The sequence below is a fragment of the Paecilomyces variotii genome (assembly GCF_004022145.1).
Source record: "Paecilomyces variotii strain CBS 101075 chromosome Unknown C8Q69scaffold_12, whole genome shotgun sequence".
NCBI classification, from domain to species: Eukaryota; Fungi; Ascomycota; class Eurotiomycetes; order Eurotiales; family Thermoascaceae; genus Paecilomyces; species Paecilomyces variotii.
This window is the reverse complement of record NW_021167151.1, coordinates 1-18,936: the sequence shown is the minus strand read 5'-3', so window position 1 is coordinate 18,936 and position 18,936 is coordinate 1. Positions and strand designations below refer to the sequence as shown.

Genomic DNA, 18,936 nt, shown 5'->3' with positions numbered 1-18,936 from the left:
AGCCAACTAGATACTAAACAATCATTTTGTCTAAGATTGCCGACTTTCTCCACGCCGGCAATCACGGACCTCCACGTGACCTTCTAGGCGGTTCTGCTGCCAAGACATCCGGGGATGTCAGAATCGCCTGGAAAATTTTCGAGCTTTGGCTTCATCTTCCTTTCTTCAGACCTCTCTCTCTCTCCCTTCCTTCTTCCCTTCGTCCCTCCATCCTTTCTCTGTATCTGCTCTAGGGCTCCTGTCCGGGTAGAACCTTTTCTATCTCTGTTCTCCTGTGTCCTCTGTTTGTTTGTTTCCGTGTTTACCAGTCCCCAGTCAACATGCAGCGAGCTATCACTTCCAGGACTTCTGTCCTATCTGCCGCCAGACGCGCTCCTCTCTTCAGATCGAGCGGCCTGAACCTGCAGCAGCAGAGATTCGCTCACAAGGTGTGTAACATTGCAATTGCGCTCTGTGGCTCTTCCCGGACCCCCGGGCGCTTTCCCTCGGGTGTTTCGGTAAACATGCTGACAGCTCTCTAGGAGCTCAAGTTCGGTGTCGAGGGTCGTGCTCAGCTTCTCAAGGGTGTCGACACCCTCGCCAAGGCCGTCTCTTCTACTCTCGGTCCCAAGGGTCGCAATGTTCTGATTGAACAGAGCTATGGCTCTCCCAAGATCACCAAGGGTACGTGCATAGTTGTCATAATTTCGTCGTTCCGTCGGGCGGGCGCTGACTGCATGGTTTAGATGGTGTTACCGTGGCCAAGTCCATCCAGCTCCAGGACAAGTTCGAGAATCTCGGTGCTCGTCTGCTCCAGGATGTCGCCTCCAAGACTAACGAGATTGCCGGTGACGGTACCACCACTGCCACCGTTCTCGCCCGTGCCATCTTCTCCGAGACTGTGAAGAACGTTGCCGCCGGCTGCAACCCCATGGACCTGCGCCGTGGTACCCAGGCCGCCGTCGAGGCGGTTGTCGACTACCTCCAGAAGAACAAGCGCGACATCACCACCTCCGAGGAGGTTGCTCAGGTTGCTACCATCTCCGCCAACGGCGACACCCACGTTGGTAAGCTGATCTCCAACGCCATGGAGAAGGTTGGCAAGGAGGGTGTCATCACCGTCAAGGAAGGAAAGACTCTTGATGATGAGCTCGAGGTCACCGAGGGTATGCGCTTCGACCGTGGATACACCTCGCCCTACTTCATCACCGACGCCAAGGCCCAGAAGGTCGAGTTTGAGAAGCCTCTGATCCTTCTGTCCGAGAAGAAGATCTCCGCTGTTCAGGACATCATCCCTGCTCTAGAGGCCTCTACCCAGCTGCGCCGTCCTCTGGTCATCATTGCTGAGGACATTGAGGGTGAGGCTCTCGCCGTCTGCATTCTTAACAAGCTCCGTGGTCAGCTCCAGGTTGCCGCCGTCAAGGCTCCTGGCTTCGGTGACAACCGCAAGAGCATCCTGGGCGACATTGGTATCCTCACCAACGCCACCGTCTTCACCGATGAGCTCGAGATCAAGCTCGAGAAGCTCACTCCCGACATGCTCGGTTCCACCGGTGCCATCACCATCACCAAGGAGGACACTATCATCCTGAACGGTGAGGGCAGCAAGGACGCCATTGCTCAGCGCTGCGAGCAGATCCGTGGTGTCATTGCTGACCCCACCACCTCCGAGTACGAGAAGGAGAAGCTCCAGGAGCGTCTCGCCAAGCTCTCTGGCGGTGTTGCCGTCATCAAGGTTGGCGGTGCCTCTGAGGTTGAGGTCGGTGAGAAGAAGGACCGTGTCGTTGACGCTCTCAACGCCACCCGTGCTGCTGTCGAGGAGGGTATCCTGCCCGGTGGTGGTACTGCCCTCCTGAAGGCCTCCGCCAACGGTCTGAAGGACGTCAAGGGTGCCAACTTCGACCAGCAGCTCGGTGTCAGCATCATCAAGAACGCCATCACCCGTCCTGCTCGCACCATTGTTGAGAACGCCGGTCTTGAGGGCAGCGTTATTGTTGGCAAGCTCACTGATGAGTTCGCCGGTGACTTCAACAAGGGCTTCGACAGCTCCAAGGGCGAGTACACCGACATGATTGCCGCTGGTATCGTCGACCCTCTCAAGGTTGTCCGCACCGCTCTGGTTGACGCCAGCGGTGTTGCCTCCCTGCTCGGTACTACTGAAGTTGCCATCGTTGAGGCTCCCGAGGAGAAGGGACCTGCCATGCCCGCTGGGGGTATGGGCGGTATGGGCGGCATGGGCGGCGGCATGTTCTAAGCAGCTGACACCCTCCGTTCCCTTTCTGTTTCGTGATCACGTTCTCCTTTTTTTGGAGGATATTGCCCTTCGAGCGTTGTGTTGCATAGTACGAGCATTTATGTTCCGATTTCCGATTTCTATTCACCTCACTGTCTTCTACTCACGTTGTCACCTGCTTCCCTCCCCCTTAATCCTATCTCTCTGAATCTACCTTTCTACCTCCTACCCGAACCTTCCTCCTATCCTTGTCTCCTCGAAAACGGCCCTTCTGGGCCGTTTTCATATCCACTCTCCACTCAAAAGGCGTCTTGAAAAGGCATAATACAGGGGCATAGGGGTCCCGTGTACCATATCTATGTACTTTAGTCCTGCTCCGCGGCAGCTCGTAAAGGTCATCTTATGAGCTTGCCATGACTGCCACGCAGTCACGAAGTTAGATCAATATAGTGACGAAGGTGATGTTCTCATGCACTGAAGTTCCTCTATAGTATGATTCTAAGAGCATGCGTACACCAAGAAGTAGCGTAAATGAAGACGAATGTGCTATATGTATCAACGCTCATTAGACATGATCTGTTTTCATGATGCTGAAGGCCAGTGTTTTCCTCTAATGGCTTTATTATTACTACGTACTACATTATTGAGACCAGCGCAAAATGAGAATAAGCCTCGGTTGCCAAAGCCATAAATCCGGACCCGAAGCCAATCCCCGGTTCTTTCGGCAAGCGCCCTCTTGGCCGAGGTAATTAAATTATTCTTCCTACTTAAGTTAGAGCCAATGCGCGACGGACAGCAAGCTGCTGCTGCTTTGCCGATAACTGTTGGATTATTAGTCCGATATGCGGACGTAAAGAGGTACAACAGGGCCCAGCTGGAGGCTGAGTTGTAGAGTCACGCTAAGGACCTCGACGCGAAGTCCACCGCTATTAGTTATGGCCTCTAAGTAGTTTGGTGTAAGTGCAGCGCGAGCTGCTATGCTTAGAGGTGACATGACAGCGCATAACGAATAATTGCTTTCTCACTCGGTCCATAACGAGTACGCATTTATCGCATCTGCATCACCGACCGCAATGCCCGTCGGGTCCAATGGACCAAGATCAATATCCGACAAGGCCAGAAACTCCTGCATAGTGGGCTTTTGAAAGGCCATTTCTGTAGTGAAGCCAGTAGCCATAGCGGTGCTGGGGAAGGGATAGTCCGCTGTACTACTATATGCAGTTCCTCCTGGGATGTCAGGTCCGAATGGGGCAGTACCCACGGCTGAGACTGTGTTCCGTGGAATCATTTGCTCTGTGGAGTTGTGGACGTCGCTGGTCGTGCTGCGGTTACATTTCTCCCCTAGACATTGTTTGATTCGTTCTAGGTTTGCGTAGAATTCAGCAGCGGCGAGATTTCCATGAGCGCTCATGGAACGGAGGATCTCGACGGCCGTTTCGAAGAGGCCTAGGTCGCTGAGATTTCCGAATGGGAGAAGGCTCGAAATGATCAGCACTAGAGCTGATGAGAAGAGGTATTGAGAATGAAAGTATCCGAACATTGGGAGCGATCCGTCGATCCATTCTTTGACGATCAGAGAATGGGAATGTCGTCCTGCTTGGATGCAGGCCTCGCTTAGGGTCACAACGGCCTGGGGGACGTTGTCGTGGTTCTTCCAGCCGGCGGCCGGGTCTCGAATGTCTTGGAGTTCTATGAGGGCGTGCAGAAGGACTGGTCTGGTAGCTAGCATTACGCACTGTTAAGTGTCAGTGATGAGCAAAATTGTGAGAACCGATGAATGGATATGGGACTAACCTGGTTGAACTGAAGATGAAGGGAAATGATGTGCTTAGGTGTAACGCCATCGGGTCTGAGCCTAAGATGTTTAGGAAGAGCTTGCATCCACTGCTTCAAGGAGAGCAACAGCCGTTGTTCCCTCTGTAGGAAGGTCTCGGTATGCTTCTTCCTTGTATATACCTTTTCTATAATCTGTCCCGTGACTCGTGCGAGCTGGATGCTTGCCGTCAGGTCTTCTATATCAGAAAACTGCCCGCTTTCCACGCCACCGGCCACATCGGACGGCATGTCCACGTGTATATCTGCATCCTGAATCTGGAGAGGGAATCCAGTCTTTGAGCCCAGGATGCGGTCATACATGTAGATGACCCACCAGATTCTAACGCGGTGCTCACGCTCCACGGGTCCCATGCATTGGCGCTCTGGTATGTTGTGGGTCAATCCAATGATGAGGGCGAAGCGCATCGCATTGCCAATTAATATATAGCCTGAATGGCGTCTATTCAGGAAGTATGAGAATAGGGACTATCTGTCCGTGAGCAATCCGCTGCTTCTCCAAAGGACTCGAGATACGTACCAGCAATACAAGGCATTCGAGATGAGTTATACTCGGTCTCTCTGGTAATATTGGGATGAGACTCATAGCCCGAGCATAGTAGGCAGTCCCAGGTACCCTACAATCGGCGGATGCCTCCAGCCTCGAAGAGTAGACCTGACCAAAAGCAAAAAGAGCAAAATACTTGCAGGTCAGTGCTTCGTCGTTGAAATGTCCAGTCTGGTAGATTTCTTCAAGCTTCTCCAGCGTTGACTTTCTCAACATCAGGTGATAAAGCTCGTCTGACTGATTGAACGCTATTTTGACCAGCAGTCGAGCTTGCGTGAGGCTAGGCCACTGAACACCGGTATCCTGTAAATTCAACATACTTGATTCTTTAACATATTGGGTCCGAGCCAGATGAGCTGTCGTGGGCTGCTTCGTCAGGAACTGCCGCAATCGAGTCGCAAACGCTGTGCAGGCTGCTTCCGCAATGTAAATTGGAGGCGCGGAGGGATCATACTGCTGGAACCACGCCCGCTCGCTCAGAAGCGGATTCTGGATGCTGGGATCGACATCATCCTGTGATGAAATGGCTGGTCTGGACGCGCCAGCTCTGGATGCGGGAGACGCCTCTCTAGAGTGCTCCAGCTCCCGTTTAAGGTGACGGTTCTCAGAAAGTAGTCGATCTATGTAACTATAGACCCACGACGATGGAATACCGGCATCAACACAAGCTCTAACTTCGCGTCCGGAGATAGTATGTCATTCAATTCATACAATGTCTAAACATACCTTTCATCTACTCGCAGTTTACGATCGCGCGAAACGTACTCGCAAGTATCGGCATGACCGGCCAGCCGGCATCGGGAACAAGGTTGTTCGCCGGAACATTTGACCTTGTGCGTGTGGCACCTCTGGCAACTGTATCTTGACTACTTAGAAAAAGGGATTCTCAACTGGGGTAAGAAAGTAATGGCAGGAATACGCACGCGACAGGTTTCTTTCTTGCCCTCTTTAGCGGTGGCCCCTCCGCAGCATCGTCGGCCGTGATATGGCGTCTTGGGGCCGACATTGAGAAGGATCGCATAGATCCATGCATAAATGTAGGGTATCTGGGATGCTCAGTCCTTCAATAACGGATGATTAACATTGACCAGAGCAGTTCAGACTCTCTCACACATGGCGGTAATCTGGTACGGACAAGACAATTGAGATCGGCGATAAAGTTCGGCACATTTTGAGGTTGCCGAGTGGCGGAGACTTGCTTACTTGGGAAGGCGGAGTATCTATGCAAGATGAGAGCTGACACTGGAGACAGCAATACTAGAAGATCCTGTGTTTCTATCAAAATAATATCTATGATCTTGAAGATGAGACTGGCGCTTCGATCTATCTCTCCTGGAAGTCCCGTTGGATCATCCTGCAGATTTATTGGGGAAATATAATACGCTTGTATTGGACCCGTTGCCAATATCCTGGCTTTACAACATACGTCTCTTCTGAGCAAGTCCTGGGATCATACGAGTGGATCGTATCCCGTCATCACCACATACCGCAAAACCAAACCGCTACAGGGAATCAATGCTTCTCCGCTGAATCTTGAAATTGGACATCAGTTAAACCTTAGGGGCAAACTTGGCGCGGGTCCTGTCCGCGACTGCCTTCTCGTTAAAGATGAAGTTGACGCTCTCATGCTGCACGGTGGCCTCGGCCCAACGCTTGAACTTGGGAGCTTTGTCCAGCAGACTGAAGAGCTTGGGGCTGAGAAGGCCGTGCTCGGGCTTAGCAAAGGCTAGGATGCGAAGCAGGAAAGAGCCAGTTTGAACCTGATTGTGTCAACATCGGACTGGAGCAATAGCTAGCGAATTTGCCTTACCTCTGCCAACGTCAGACGGTCACTGTCACCAAAGAAGGGGCCCTTTCCGTCCACCAGAAGAGGCTCGACCTCCTTGACCGCTGCGTCAACCAATGCCTCTGCTGCAGCATCCTTCTCCTCGGTTGACGCCGAACGGATCGCAGTCCACATGTGCGGCACCACCTTGCTCATAACGGCATCGACGAAAAAGGCCAGACGGGCACGGTAGAGGGCGTTCTCAACGGGGGTAGATTGCGGGAGGAGGTGCGAGGGGTGAGCATCAGCCAAAAACTGAGCGACGATTCCGGATTCGGTGATGATGTTGCCGTTGTACGAGATACTAGGAACGAGACCACGCTGCAGAAGTACGTCAGTCAGTAAGAAGGTTGCAAACCCAAGCTGGCAGTCACAGTCCATACCGGGTTGACTTCAAGGTACCAAGGCTCTCGCGGCTTGTTCAGGTCGATAATGATCTCCTCGTACTGGAGACCCAGCTCCTTGAGTACGATATGTGCCCGATGAGCCCACGGGCATCCATGGTTGGTATACAGAATAATCTTAGGGGCAGCCATGGTGGTGCGGGGTATGCGCGGGCAAAAAGGACGACGTATGGCTTATATATCTCGAGAAGATGAAGACAACGGCCAGCGAGACTCGAATTGATACACCCACTGTTTTCTCTGCGTTTCGCGCTTAGAGCACATTAGTAAGGTTTCCGGTGCCGATACCTATCCCCGCACTCCCAACGGGGATTGACGGGTCCCCGGGACAGTAGTCTTATAGCAAATCCGTGGCAAACAATAATAATGTACCAATGGCTTCTCCAGATCTTTTGAATGATATCTGGTATGTCTCGGAATGATCCAATAGACATATTCTATCAGTCAGCAGGTACCACAGCCATGACGATGCCGTATGGTAGAGCAAACCCGGTCCCTTGGAGGGCTTCATGCTGACACCACAGCTGCATCAGTTGGGTCCATCCAGTGTGTGAACCAGAGCAAGCGTTTAGTATAAGCCGGAAGCGATATTTCAACAGCTTTTTGCGAGAGTGCAATGCGTATACAAGACCGAGCAGTAGTGATAACGAATCGACCTGAGGCCGCAGCAACTCGCACCGCCGCTGCATCACGTGCTGTGGCTGACGCAGCGCCCCCCACCAGCGGTCGGCGGTCAAGTCAACAACGATTCCCAAGCACAACAAGAGCCCCTCCATCTCCATCTTCCGCTCTCCACCATCTCCTTTTCCATCGTTCCTCTTGTAGACCTTCTAGCCTTGCTGTCTCCATTGACGTCCTGTCTGGAGCCTCCTGATCTCTCTCACCTGGTATGCTCCCCGTGCGACGTTTCCGTTGCGGAACCGTATGACGGCTAGGCGCACGCAACCCCGCGTGCACCCCCGAGTACTTAAAGTCGCTAACCTCGCGTGCTGCATCAACAGTTTCCGTTTCCCGTCAGATAGCGGTCATATTAGACCATCATGTCTGTACGTATTGTCTTCCCGGTGGATATATTTTCTCTCCGAGCTAACCGGACAACAACAGCTCGCATCAGGGTACGTTGAGGACACCTGGAGGCTCCCCCGGCGAATAGGGGCTGCAGCTGCGCCGAGAGTATGCGACACTGACACCATTTACCGTCCAACAGAGTTAGCATCAACGATGAGTGCATCACTGCATTCAACGACTTCCGCATGAGCCGGGGAAAGACCAAGTTCATCATCTTCAAGATCGCGGACAACCGCAAGGAGATCGTCATCGACGAGGTTTCTCAGGACGCCGACTACGAGGTCTTCCGCAGCAAGCTCGAGAACGCCAAGGACGACAAGGGCAAGCCTGCCCCCAGATACGCTGTCTACGACGTCGAGTACGAGCTTGGTGGTGGTGAGGGCAAGAGGTACACCGTGGCACGATCGAGATTGGACGAGATCGGACATTAACTGAACCGGTGTGCAGGAACAAGATCATCTTCATCTCCTGGGTTCCTAGCGACACTCCCACCTTCGTAGGTGCCATCTGTCCCTCTTCAACTAGGTCACGAACTAACTAGTGGTTGCGCAGTGGTCCATGCTGTACGCCAGTACCCGTGAGAACCTGAAGAACGCTCTCAACATCCACACCTCCATCCACGCCGACGACAAGGCCGACATTGAATGGAAGACGATCCTGGGTGAGGCCAGCGGCGGTAAGGCTGGAAAATAGATGACTTGACCGACTCGAGTTCGGGAAAGGTGAAAAGAAAGGCTGGGAACTACATTCGTACGGCAGAGATGGCACGGCTGCCCGCGCACGACCAGACCAATGACTTCTCTCCATACATAGCTTCAATCTGAGAACATTACGATTGCCCTGTATATGGAGTCCTGCTCGAAATGCATCGATGTACGAAGTCGCCAACCCAGCGACCCTCGCGGGCGTGTTTCACAGTCACCTGGAGGACCCTCTGCTGCCTTTTTTTGTAGCCGCAGCTGGCGGCGTCCTATCGTATCCAATGGAAGCAGTATCCTTTCCATTGTTATTCTTGTATATCGTGTACTCTTATGCCGACCACGCTCACCTGTCATCGGGCTGCTGTCTGTTGGTTGATTTCTCTCCGGTCGCACCCGACGGGGTCACAACTGTGCCCTAACCCATGAGACGTGCGCATCACTGTGACATTGGACTTTTGTGTCTCTTTTCGTCGCAGGTTCTATTCCTCAGCAGTAGACAGTATCGAGTGTAAAACACAAATAGCTATACAATATCGTATGACAGGAAGCAAATGCCGGCAAAAGCAACGCGGACACGCGGAGCCAATCAGAGGGCGCGTAAAACGGCCGGGCGGGCTAAGCTAGTCTCGTCCGGATACTGGACTTCCACCCTCAAACCACGATCGATCAACCTCTTCGCTCTCCATCGCGACGCCTTGAATCACCCCCCTCCGCCTCCTCCCCTCCTTCCGCCTCGCTGCAGATTATCCTCCGTCGTTCCAGGACCCTGCTCCCTTGTGTTCCGGAGTGTTGTTTCAACTCAATTGTCCCGTTTTGAGTCCTGCACCGTCACCCACACAATGTTCGCCAGATCCGTCTCTCGAGCAGCTGCTCGCAGCTCTGCTCTCCCATCGACGATCATCCGTTCGTACCGTCCTGCCGCCAGCCCAATGGCCTCCCTGAGCGCTCAGAAGACCGCCATTGCGTCCCAGCAGACCCGTGCTGCCTCCAGCGAGCATGCCATCTCCAACCCTACCCTGGCTGGTATCGAGAAGCGTTGGGAGGCCATGCCTCCTCAGGAGCAGGCTGAGCTGTGGATGCAGCTCCGTGACCGCATGAAGGTTAACTGGCACGACCTGACCCTGCAGGAGAAGAAGGCCGGTATGTGTGCTCACGACCTCAAAAAAAATTCCGCGAAATGCCGGCGCCGTCGGTGACGTTGAGGATGAGAAATTATATATATATTTACTGACCGCTTTTAGCCTACTGGATCGCTTTTGGTCCTCACGGCCCCCGTGCTGAGCCTCCCAAGGGTGAGGGCTGGAGAGTTTTCATCAGAGTCTCCCAGCTGCTTGCTCTGTCCTTCAGTATCTTCTACGTTATTCACCTGTTCGCTCGCCCGCAGCCCAAGACCATGTCCAAAGAGTGGCAGGAGGCCGCCAACGAATACGTCAAGGTACGTCAAATGTTATATGGGTTGTCCGCGATACTATGGGGAACGGGGCTAACAGGTCTCTTGTACAGCGCGAGAAGATCGAGCCCATTACCGGTCCGGCCTCCGAGGGCTACACCGGCAAGGGACACGTCCAGAGCGCTCCTGCCAACAAGTCGTAGAGTGCAGATGGAAAGCGCCTGGAGGGTCGGGAGCAGCCCGCCTCCGGCACGGCGGATGTATAGCGCAGACGGTCTGCATCGTCGGCCACCGTGTCGCATATCGCTTCCGATGAAGAGTCGAGCCTTGTCGCCCGTGTCCTGGGGCATCCTTTCTCTCTGTGTCTTACTGTATGCCCATCAATTCCGAAAAGAAATGTACCCTGTACTGCGCTATAATCAATGTAGAATTTCCTTTGTAGCTTGATCGGGTTGATCCGGGTGTTGCCGGTAGCTTTGATAATGTTCTTTTCTTTTCCTTCTTTTTGCCTCTTCTGTATATCGGTAGTCCAAGCTTCGTCCGATCTCAGTCCATGATCGATTTGATCGTAGTGCCGTATAGACTAGTTAGGATACGAGAATATCTGGGGATGGCGTACGCATGGACCATTGTCTGATATCAGAATTCCCTGTCATCCGAAAAGGGTAATGGACGGGGAAGATAGGACTCGTACTATACTACGCCATTGAGCGCTCTTTGTGACTTCAAAGTCTTTTTTAAGTAGTCTATATTCTTCTCTGGTGTCAGTTATATCTCCTACTGTACTGATGATCTCCAAGATGATGGAGTTGTGGCTGGCCCTAAGCACGGGTAGCTGGAATTATATATAAAAAAAAAAAAAATTATGACGGTGTGCAGTTAACTAACAGAGCTCCGCGGAAGCTTAAGGAACGCGCCGGAACAGATGGAAAGATAGCTCAGAGCTGACTGAGAGTATGAACTGATTGTTTACTGTGTTCTGACCGCTGCCAACGCATTATTGCCAGCCAGGTCTGCCAGCTCAGAGCTTTGGAGTGGGCGATGTTATGCTATGTTATGGGAGCGGGTTCCTTCCATCCGGCTTCCCGGAACGGGCTGGGGATGGGGTCGGGTGCGACACAACGGGGGAGTCGGGGATGGGCGAATATACGGTACAAAAAACAAGCCCTACGGATAACTAAGAATAATATTTTGTGCAATTCCCACCGAATTGATTCTAGATAGATACTACTACTATCTACTACCAGCGGCCCTGCTTTTTTGTCCTGCCCGGAAGACAGGAAAACGGTTGCTGTGGGCGCTGGTTGCTCGGCCGATCACGGGATCGTCGGCAAAACCGCCCTGGACAGGCAAGGCGCTTTCTGGCCTCCGTGTCCACCTCAAACCTCAAGTCAACCTCTTCCCTTTCTTCCCTCTCTCTTCTCCCCTGCTCCTGTATCCCCATCCTCTCTACTCCCTCTCCCCACCCTCGCTCTTCAACACCATCACCATGTTCAAGAGGTACGTTGCGCCCTCAATGCTCGACCCATCGCTTTTTTTCCGCCGTTTCCAGCTGTACTGACTGCTTTTTCCTCCGTTTAGCGGTCTCGCCCGGACCTTCGGGAGGGCTGCCTACGCTCGGCCAGCCTCCGTCGCCCGCCGCGCTTTCGAGCCTCTCAGATCCAATGCTCTCCCTGCTCTGTCTGCTCGTTATGCCAGCACCGATGCTGGCTCGGTCGGAAAGATTCACCAGGTCATTGGTGCCGTCGTTGACGGTATGTGCCAACCCCCGACCTTGGAGACGGTGACGGGAAAATCTTTTTCGGACCATAAAACCGTCCCAACAACACCCCCAAAAGAGCTCAATGGCTCGTAATGCGACCGGATCTGACGTGCGATGCAGTGAAATTCGACTCTGACAAGCTCCCTGCCATTCTCAACGCCCTCACAACCGACAACAACGGCCAGAAGCTGGTCCTTGAGGTCGCGGTATGTACACAAGAAGCCATCTCTCTCATACGTCATTCGTCGAATCCATCACTGACCTCGACTCCAGCAACATCTGGGTGAGAATGTCGTCCGAACTATTGCTATGGATGGTACGTAGCTGCCCTTTTTCTGTCCCATGGTGCGCGCGGTCGGCCGCGCATGTTTACCTATCTCGGGGTTTGAGATAGACCACTAACATTCTACTCTCAGGTACCGAGGGTCTCGTCCGTGGCGCTGAGTGCAACGACACTGGCGCTCCCATCCAGATCCCCGTCGGTCCTGGCACCCTGGGTCGTATCATCAACGTCACTGGTGACCCCATTGACGAGCGTGGCCCCATCAAGGCCACCAAGTACGCCCCCATCCACGCCGATCCCCCAGAGTACGTTGACCAGTCTACCGAGGCTGAGATTCTGGTTACCGGTATCAAGGTTGTCGACCTGCTCGCCCCCTACGCTCGTGGTGGTAAGATCGGTCTGTTCGGTGGTGCCGGTGTCGGAAAGACTGTGTTCATCCAGGAGCTGATCGTACGTGTGGCCCGTGCACTGGAACGTCCGATGGGCGGCAGCTAACAAATCTTCAACAGAACAACATTGCCAAGGCTCACGGTGGTTACTCCGTGTTCACTGGTGTCGGTGAGCGTACTCGTGAGGGTAACGATCTGTACCACGAAATGCAGGAGACCCGTGTCATTCAGCTCGATGGTGAATCCAAGGTCGCTCTGGTCTTCGGCCAGATGAACGAGCCTCCCGGTGCCCGTGCCCGTGTTGCCCTGACTGGTCTGACCATCGCCGAGTACTTCCGTGACGAGGAGGGTCAGGATGGTATGTAGCTTGGTCTTCTGACTGAATCCTCAGAACTCAATTTGACTAACGCAAACATACAGTGCTGCTCTTCATTGACAACATCTTCCGTTTCACCCAGGCCGGTTCTGAGGTGTCTGCCCTTCTGGGTCGTATTCCCTCTGCCGTCGGTTACCAGCCCACTCTGGCCGTCGACATGGGTGTCATGCAGGAGCGTATCACCACCACCAAGAAGGGTTCTATCACCTCCGTCCAGGCCGTCTACGTGCCCGCTGATGACTTGACTGACCCTGCCCCCGCCACCACCTTCGCTCACTTGGACGCCACCACTGTGTTGTCCCGTGGTATCTCTGAGTTGGGTATCTACCCTGCTGTCGACCCTCTGGACTCCAAGTCCCGTATGCTCGACCCCCGTATCGTCGGTGAGGAGCACTACAAGACTGCATCCCGCGTCCAGCAGATGCTCCAGGAGTACAAGTCCCTCCAGGATATCATTGCCATTCTGGGTATGGACGAACTGTCCGAGGCCGACAAGCTCACCGTCGAGCGTGCCCGTAAGCTCCAGCGTTTCCTGTCCCAGCCCTTCACCGTTGCCCAGGTCTTCACTGGTATCGAGGGTAAGCTGGTCGACCTGAAGGACACCATCAGCAGCTTCCAGAAGATCATCAACGGAGAGGGTGATGACCTTCCTGAGGCCGCCTTCTACATGGTTGGTGACTTCGAGTCTGCCCGTGCCAAGGGTGAGAAGATCCTGGCTGAGCTCGAGAGCAAGTAGATTTAATATCCATCTTCAGCGCTCTTTCTTTTACTTTGGCTTGGCCTTTTTATGTTTGCTCCGTTTTCTTTTTAGTGCGTGTACAGTACTCATAAAAGAAAAGGGATTTCAGAAAAAAGGCGCTCTACCATTGAAGAGGAAGGTGCTCAATCTAACCTGCTCTGGTCGGTGTGGGACTTGTCATCTCATGCCCTGTGACAACATGTGTTTCTGTAAGTAACTAGAAAAACGACCACTGGCCTAGTAGATACCCACTAGGCGAGGCAATGTATTGTTTCCTTTGTCTATCATTATGTGAGATGTTTGTACATGAATCACTTGCTCTGTAGTCTTTGTAAAAGTGGATTAAGTTGTTTACTGTAGATTAAGATATAACCTGACACCTCTATTGGCCATGCCTCCTCCTTTGGAGCTATAGTGGAATGCTGTGGTCGACGTCGGCAACTTCCACGTATACTAACCAAGTATCATCATCATTATTATCAGCCGGAAATCCTTAGATGTCCTCGAGGGAGTATCTTGCAATTCGCACACACCCTAGAATAACTATATGTCCAACAAACGAGTTCCATCCAGCCATATCCCTTAATCTGAAGAGAGAAGACCTATACAGACGGAACTCCGCAGCCATTGGGATTTCGAAGGAAAAGACAAAGAAACAAGCGAGGACCCCGAAACCAAATCAGCCCATAATCACTTTCTTTAAGTCTTAAGTTGACTTGGCGTAATTACGGCACGAATCAGATTTGGGGTATATGGTCTTTTTTTAGATCCGGAACGAGAAATATGCCTTTCTACTCCACAGGTCACGCAGAGGGGCCCCATCGAATACTTAAGCATCGCTTCGGTGAGTGAGTAGATTTTTGCCAGGCACTTTTCGGCTATGGCTATCTTCACTTTTGGGTATAATAGTCTCGCTTTATTCTTCACATGAAGATATTTCGAATCTTTCTTAAAGCTAAAAGAGAATCCAACTACAGTATATCCAATTTTCTTTCCCGTCTCCTATTGAATATAATTGGCGATAATCTGTAACAGATCTTAAATTGCGACCGGGCTTCCGCCTGGGCTGCGACTCGATAGGATCTTCTGGTTGGAGTGGATGCTCAGCGTCGTACTCCGCAACCCGTTCTGCAGCTCCCTTCCCTGTAATAACTCGTGATGAGGGTACCAAACGTCGTACTCGGGACTACTATTTTGCCAGCGGACCAGGTATTCGAGAATGGGAGTACCGTGTGCGGCATCGGTTGATGAGTCGCCTTATCTCAAAGTGCTGCCATCCGTCGGCATCGGTAAATTCAGGTACGTCCGGTATATCTATCGTCGTAGTGGGACGTTGGAAAGGATCTCTCGGGATGAGCTACTGAGAACAAACATATCGTGTATTCTCCGGTGATTTTTGCATCCGATCAACCCTCGGAGGATCTCAATACTCGACGGTTTCCAGATCTCGAAATATATTAGCCCCATATACCAATTGACTTTGTTAAACTCTTTCTTCCAAAATAGCATCCTGATCGACGTTTAGAATTGACCAGCTTAATTGAGCGGATAAGCTTGCATCGATATGTAAAAAGTCAGGACATGAAATGAAAGGACGGCGAGGCCTTTCTGATTCTTATCCCTTTCCGATATGGCTCTGTTTTATTCTGTATAGGCGAGAATACGTACGTTTTGCGTTATAAAAGCTCGAAAGTGACAGTGGTTGACTGATCTCTGAATCGCGACTTAGTCGTAAGTACGGGGAATAACTAACGCTGCAGATGAGATCTGAAAGGTTGTTTCGTTTAATTATCCTGTAATGATTGTCTGGTTCATGTCAGACAGAGCGGTCCCCATAACGCTGTTTTGCGAGGTCACTGGACAAGAAGGATGTGATAGGTGAGGGCTCTGTCCATCATTGGAGGTGTAGAGATCTAGGATCACGGAAGCAAAGACTCAGAAAAAGCATATTGCTTAGAGAACTAAAGGATACCGGAATCTATCAGCTATTTATGCCTATGGACTTCATCTTGATTACCCGCTGGTTTAAGCACTGCCTCCGCCGCTGATTATGAGCAATTACTCATTCCGGCGTATCTCCTTTGGTCCTATATTGGTGGCTTTACAGTAGGTGGCTTCACGTTGCTTATCCTACTTCTCTTTCAGCAGAGTCGTACAAGCCGTTTGCAGCTCGTCTCCCAGTAAGCTGTGAGCGCCGACAGGAGGGAATCGGTGACGCAGATGAAGTAGATGTGGTGGATGGAGGCCCCGAAGAGCGATATGAGGGTGTTGATAGTACTGACTGTGACAATGCCTGTTTGGTCGTATATATATCTCGGTTGACTCGATAGTTCCTATTAGTATTGAGGATGAATCATATCCTATTATTATATTCAGTCAATGAAAAAGTATTAATATAATAGGGCTATGCAGCAGCTTTTTTTTTGTTTTTTTTGTTTTTTTTTTTTTTTTTTGCAGATTTTCTCACTTCGTCGACGTCATGATGGTGCCTGGGGGAGAGAAAAAGAGATACAAGAAAATTGTAGAGAAGTCCTAGTAGGAAATAATGACTGCATCGAAGTCGCTGGCAACAGATTGTCCTCGTTCTTCCTGAAAGGAAGGAACCTGACGCTCCTAACTTGAGCGTAGGTACATTATTTGCATGGCACAAAGTATATATACAGGCCTTAAAAGGATTACCGTCGAGTCTGAAAGTCTTTCCCACAGCAGCCAACGGACTATAATGTCGGTGCACAAAGGCGTGCGCAGATGAGGTGATCTGTCGTATCATCTGTTTGCAGCGGGTTCTTTGATATCCTGATTATAGGATCGAACATACTCGATCACTAGGATCTAGATCTTTGTATGCCGTAGGAGAGGAGTATGGGATCAACCTTCTCTCTAGACTAGAGTTAAGCAAGAAACAACCTAGCTACTAGCTAGGAGGTGCGAATCATCGTTGCTTCTGTGCCATTCAGGATTCGACACATGACACATGGGAATAGATAAACCGGTCATGATCAATAAATCCGATATCCAACGTTTGAGTCAAAACTAAAATAGAGGTCATGCATCACTGGTCTGATTCATATGTCACGTCGAACTCTGTATCACTGAGAATATCGACATTGGTCAACACTTCGCCGTTCTGTTGGATTTCAAAGATAGTAGCGTTGTCTAAGCCGATCTTTTCACCATGGCTGGTCCCAGCCTGGGCACCACTGAACTTGACCTTGCCGAAGTTAACAAGTGCCACGTCGGAAGCACCAGACTGGTAGTCCTCGACAATCCATTAGACATTCTGGCCGCCAAGGGTAGCAGTCGAGGGGTCTGCCGATAAGGTCTGCGTAGCACTCTGGCCAGAAGACTTGTTCTCTAAAATAGCAACGCTGTGGCTAGGTGAAGACGAGACCACCTTGACAACAATAACATCTCCCGCAGTCACAGACAGGTTGAAGTCATTGCTGAGACTAGGATACCATTCGTACCAAGCGTCATATTTCTCGGTGCTGTCCTCGACATAAAAGTCAACCCCGGCGTGTAGGATAGCGTTGCGGTACGTCCCACCGTCGATTCCGACCCAGGCGGACGCACCCTGTGTGTTTCCAGAGTCATCGGTCGCTGTTGGCTTCGGAACAGTAAAGGTTGCAGAGGCTGCAGTGTAGGTGCCCGTTGCAGGGGGCGTCGTGTGGATAACGCCAGCCCAGTTATACCCGTACTTTGTGTCAGCAGAGATCGATTGCGCTCCGGCGAGTGCACCATTGTCATTGCCGCGGACCTTGAGGTGTTCGACGAAATCCCCATGCGGAGCCGCGAGGGTATTACTTGTCCATATAGCAGACATGAGTAGTATCGTGGCAGTGAACTTCATATCGGCTGTGGTAAAGTCAGGAATGGATTAAGAGTGAAGGAGCAACCAGCAGCATAAAACATAGGCGAAATAGACTATGTTTCTACGACCTTGCCTGGAGGGTAGAGCCTTGTTATTATACTGCTCCCCCGTTAACTACTCTCCTTTGAACCGCATATGGAAATGGAGCTAGGACATAGGTAGAATTTGGTAGCTATGTGGTCTAGCTTGAGGTACATCTACAATCCCCCTGGTACGAAGTGGAGAGAGAACAAGAGAGTGCTGAACAAAGCACAAGGCTAAGTAAAAGTAAAAAGGTAGTTAATGGATTAACCGGCAATATTTACCTATCCCGGCGATTTTAATTAATCTACTTTATAGTGCTAGCATGCAAGCAACGCTTAGCAGAGACTTTAAGAGTATAAATGAGAATATTCTCTAAGAAGAGTAAATTAAATTCTGCATTTAGCCTACTTATAATATATAGTAGTAGTATAAACTATAGAAGTTTATTTTAACAGAATGTAAAGAGCTAGGGTGAGGAAGCTCTTTCTCGGAGGTGACTAGTCGGACTAGTCAAACAGAATGTGAGATAAGAGGTAAAGACGCAGGCGAGTAGCAGTCTATGCGTAGCAGAGTTAAAGGTCAGGTTCAGTAGTAATCAGAACAAATCGCTGATCCGTCTAACTTCTATTTCTTCGGGGGTTATTTATCTGTCTGTCTGTTCTACTAGATTATCTAGATGACCTAGTCTTAACGGCTCTATCTATAACTAGCTAATCTAACTATTATATATAGATCTAGTTATCTCGTTATCCTTTATTATCTATCCTAGGTTATTTATTCTAGGTCTTAGCAGGTCCGGATTAAGTATTATAGCCCTAGTTCGTAATACAGAATAAGTTAAGATTATATACTTTACTACTTTTTACTAGTTTTAAACTATAGTAACTTTAATATTATTTTATAATAACTTATAAGTAAAGGTTTTATAAAAATTTATATAATTTATACTATAGCTAAATTTAAGATATTTAACTATATATATAAGGAATATAAGTTTTTAAAAGTTATTAATAAATTACTTCTCTAGTAATTATAGTAAAAGAAATAATAATACTATATACTTAAAGAAAAGTTTATACTAAGAAATTTTAATAATAAAATATTTATAGAAGTAAGAGAATAATAAAATATAAATTATATTAAAATAAATTATTAGCTTTTAATTAAGTAATAATTTAAGGCTTATTTATATTATAATCTTTAAGTATTTCTTAGCTTTAATATTATATAAATTCTAAAAGTAAAAAGTATAAGATTTTAATTAATTACCTTAATATTATATTTAAATTTAAGGCTTTATATTATAAAATAATAGTTAAGACTAGTAAGTTCTAGTATAATAAAGATTTTACTTTAAGGAAATCTTTAGAAATAATTTTACTTTAGTAAAATTAAGTAGCTTAAAGAAATTATTTCTTAAGCTTTATTTAAAATTTATTACCTTAAGTAAGAATATATTAATATACTTAATATTTATTATATATGCTAATACTTTTTCTCTTTAAGTATTAT

The 18,936-nt window shown here is 49.8% G+C and overlaps 7 protein-coding genes across 7 annotated transcripts; 4 read left to right on the top strand and 3 right to left on the bottom strand.

The window, feature by feature from the left end:
- Window positions 1-20: 20 nt before the first annotated feature.
- Window positions 21-2,441, top strand: C8Q69DRAFT_82061 (heat shock protein 60, mitochondrial precursor). The gene is made up of 3 exons (XM_028634068.1): window positions 21-428; window positions 522-663; window positions 726-2,441. Exons 1-3 carry the CDS (start codon window positions 321-323, stop codon window positions 2,231-2,233), a joined length of 1,758 nt encoding a protein of 585 aa, XP_028482187.1. The 5' UTR covers window positions 21-320; the 3' UTR covers window positions 2,234-2,441.
- Window positions 2,442-2,796: 355 nt separating this feature from the next.
- Window positions 2,797-5,738, bottom strand: C8Q69DRAFT_477495 (fungal-specific transcription factor). The gene is made up of 5 exons (XM_028631323.1): window positions 5,516-5,738; window positions 5,319-5,447; window positions 4,566-5,220; window positions 4,007-4,513; window positions 2,797-3,947 (listed from the first exon to the last, which is right to left on the bottom strand). Exons 1-5 carry the CDS (start codon window positions 5,623-5,625, stop codon window positions 3,234-3,236), a joined length of 2,115 nt encoding a protein of 704 aa, XP_028482186.1. The 5' UTR covers window positions 5,626-5,738; the 3' UTR covers window positions 2,797-3,233.
- A 3-nt stretch (window positions 5,739-5,741) lies between these two features.
- On the bottom strand, window positions 5,742-7,107 carry C8Q69DRAFT_81982 (thioredoxin-like protein). The gene is made up of 3 exons (XM_028634067.1): window positions 6,801-7,107; window positions 6,403-6,738; window positions 5,742-6,352 (listed from the first exon to the last, which is right to left on the bottom strand). The coding sequence occupies exons 1-3, from the start codon at window positions 6,951-6,953 to the stop codon at window positions 6,143-6,145; spliced, it is 699 nt and encodes a 232-aa protein (XP_028482185.1). The 5' UTR covers window positions 6,954-7,107; the 3' UTR covers window positions 5,742-6,142.
- Window positions 7,108-7,687: 580 nt separating this feature from the next.
- C8Q69DRAFT_81930 (cofilin) lies at window positions 7,688-8,919 on the top strand. Its single transcript, XM_028634066.1, has 6 exons — window positions 7,688-7,708; window positions 7,811-7,867; window positions 7,926-7,936; window positions 8,029-8,277; window positions 8,337-8,385; window positions 8,442-8,919. The coding sequence occupies exons 2-6, from the start codon at window positions 7,862-7,864 to the stop codon at window positions 8,580-8,582; spliced, it is 456 nt and encodes a 151-aa protein (XP_028482184.1). The 5' UTR covers window positions 7,688-7,708; window positions 7,811-7,861; the 3' UTR covers window positions 8,583-8,919.
- A 510-nt stretch (window positions 8,920-9,429) lies between these two features.
- Window positions 9,430-10,183, top strand: C8Q69DRAFT_407251 (cytochrome c oxidase subunit V; the record flags this gene model as incomplete). The annotated part of the gene is made up of 3 exons (XM_028628149.1): window positions 9,430-9,730; window positions 9,832-10,025; window positions 10,094-10,183. 3 exons carry the CDS (start codon window positions 9,430-9,432, stop codon window positions 10,181-10,183), a joined length of 585 nt encoding a protein of 194 aa, XP_028482183.1.
- A 1,286-nt stretch (window positions 10,184-11,469) lies between these two features.
- On the top strand, window positions 11,470-13,526 carry C8Q69DRAFT_509667 (putative ATP synthase F1, beta subunit; the record flags this gene model as incomplete). Its single annotated transcript, XM_028633120.1, has 7 exons — window positions 11,470-11,480; window positions 11,562-11,734; window positions 11,863-11,948; window positions 12,016-12,058; window positions 12,159-12,475; window positions 12,535-12,772; window positions 12,835-13,526. The coding sequence occupies 7 exons, from the start codon at window positions 11,470-11,472 to the stop codon at window positions 13,524-13,526; spliced, it is 1,560 nt and encodes a 519-aa protein (XP_028482182.1).
- A 2,581-nt stretch (window positions 13,527-16,107) lies between these two features.
- Window positions 16,108-17,472, bottom strand: C8Q69DRAFT_493244 (peptidase A4 family-domain-containing protein). Its single transcript, XM_028632184.1, has 2 exons — window positions 16,807-17,472; window positions 16,108-16,740 (listed from the first exon to the last, which is right to left on the bottom strand). The coding sequence occupies exons 1-2, from the start codon at window positions 17,377-17,379 to the stop codon at window positions 16,582-16,584; spliced, it is 732 nt and encodes a 243-aa protein (XP_028482181.1). The 5' UTR covers window positions 17,380-17,472; the 3' UTR covers window positions 16,108-16,581.
- Window positions 17,473-18,936: the final 1,464 nt, after the last annotated feature.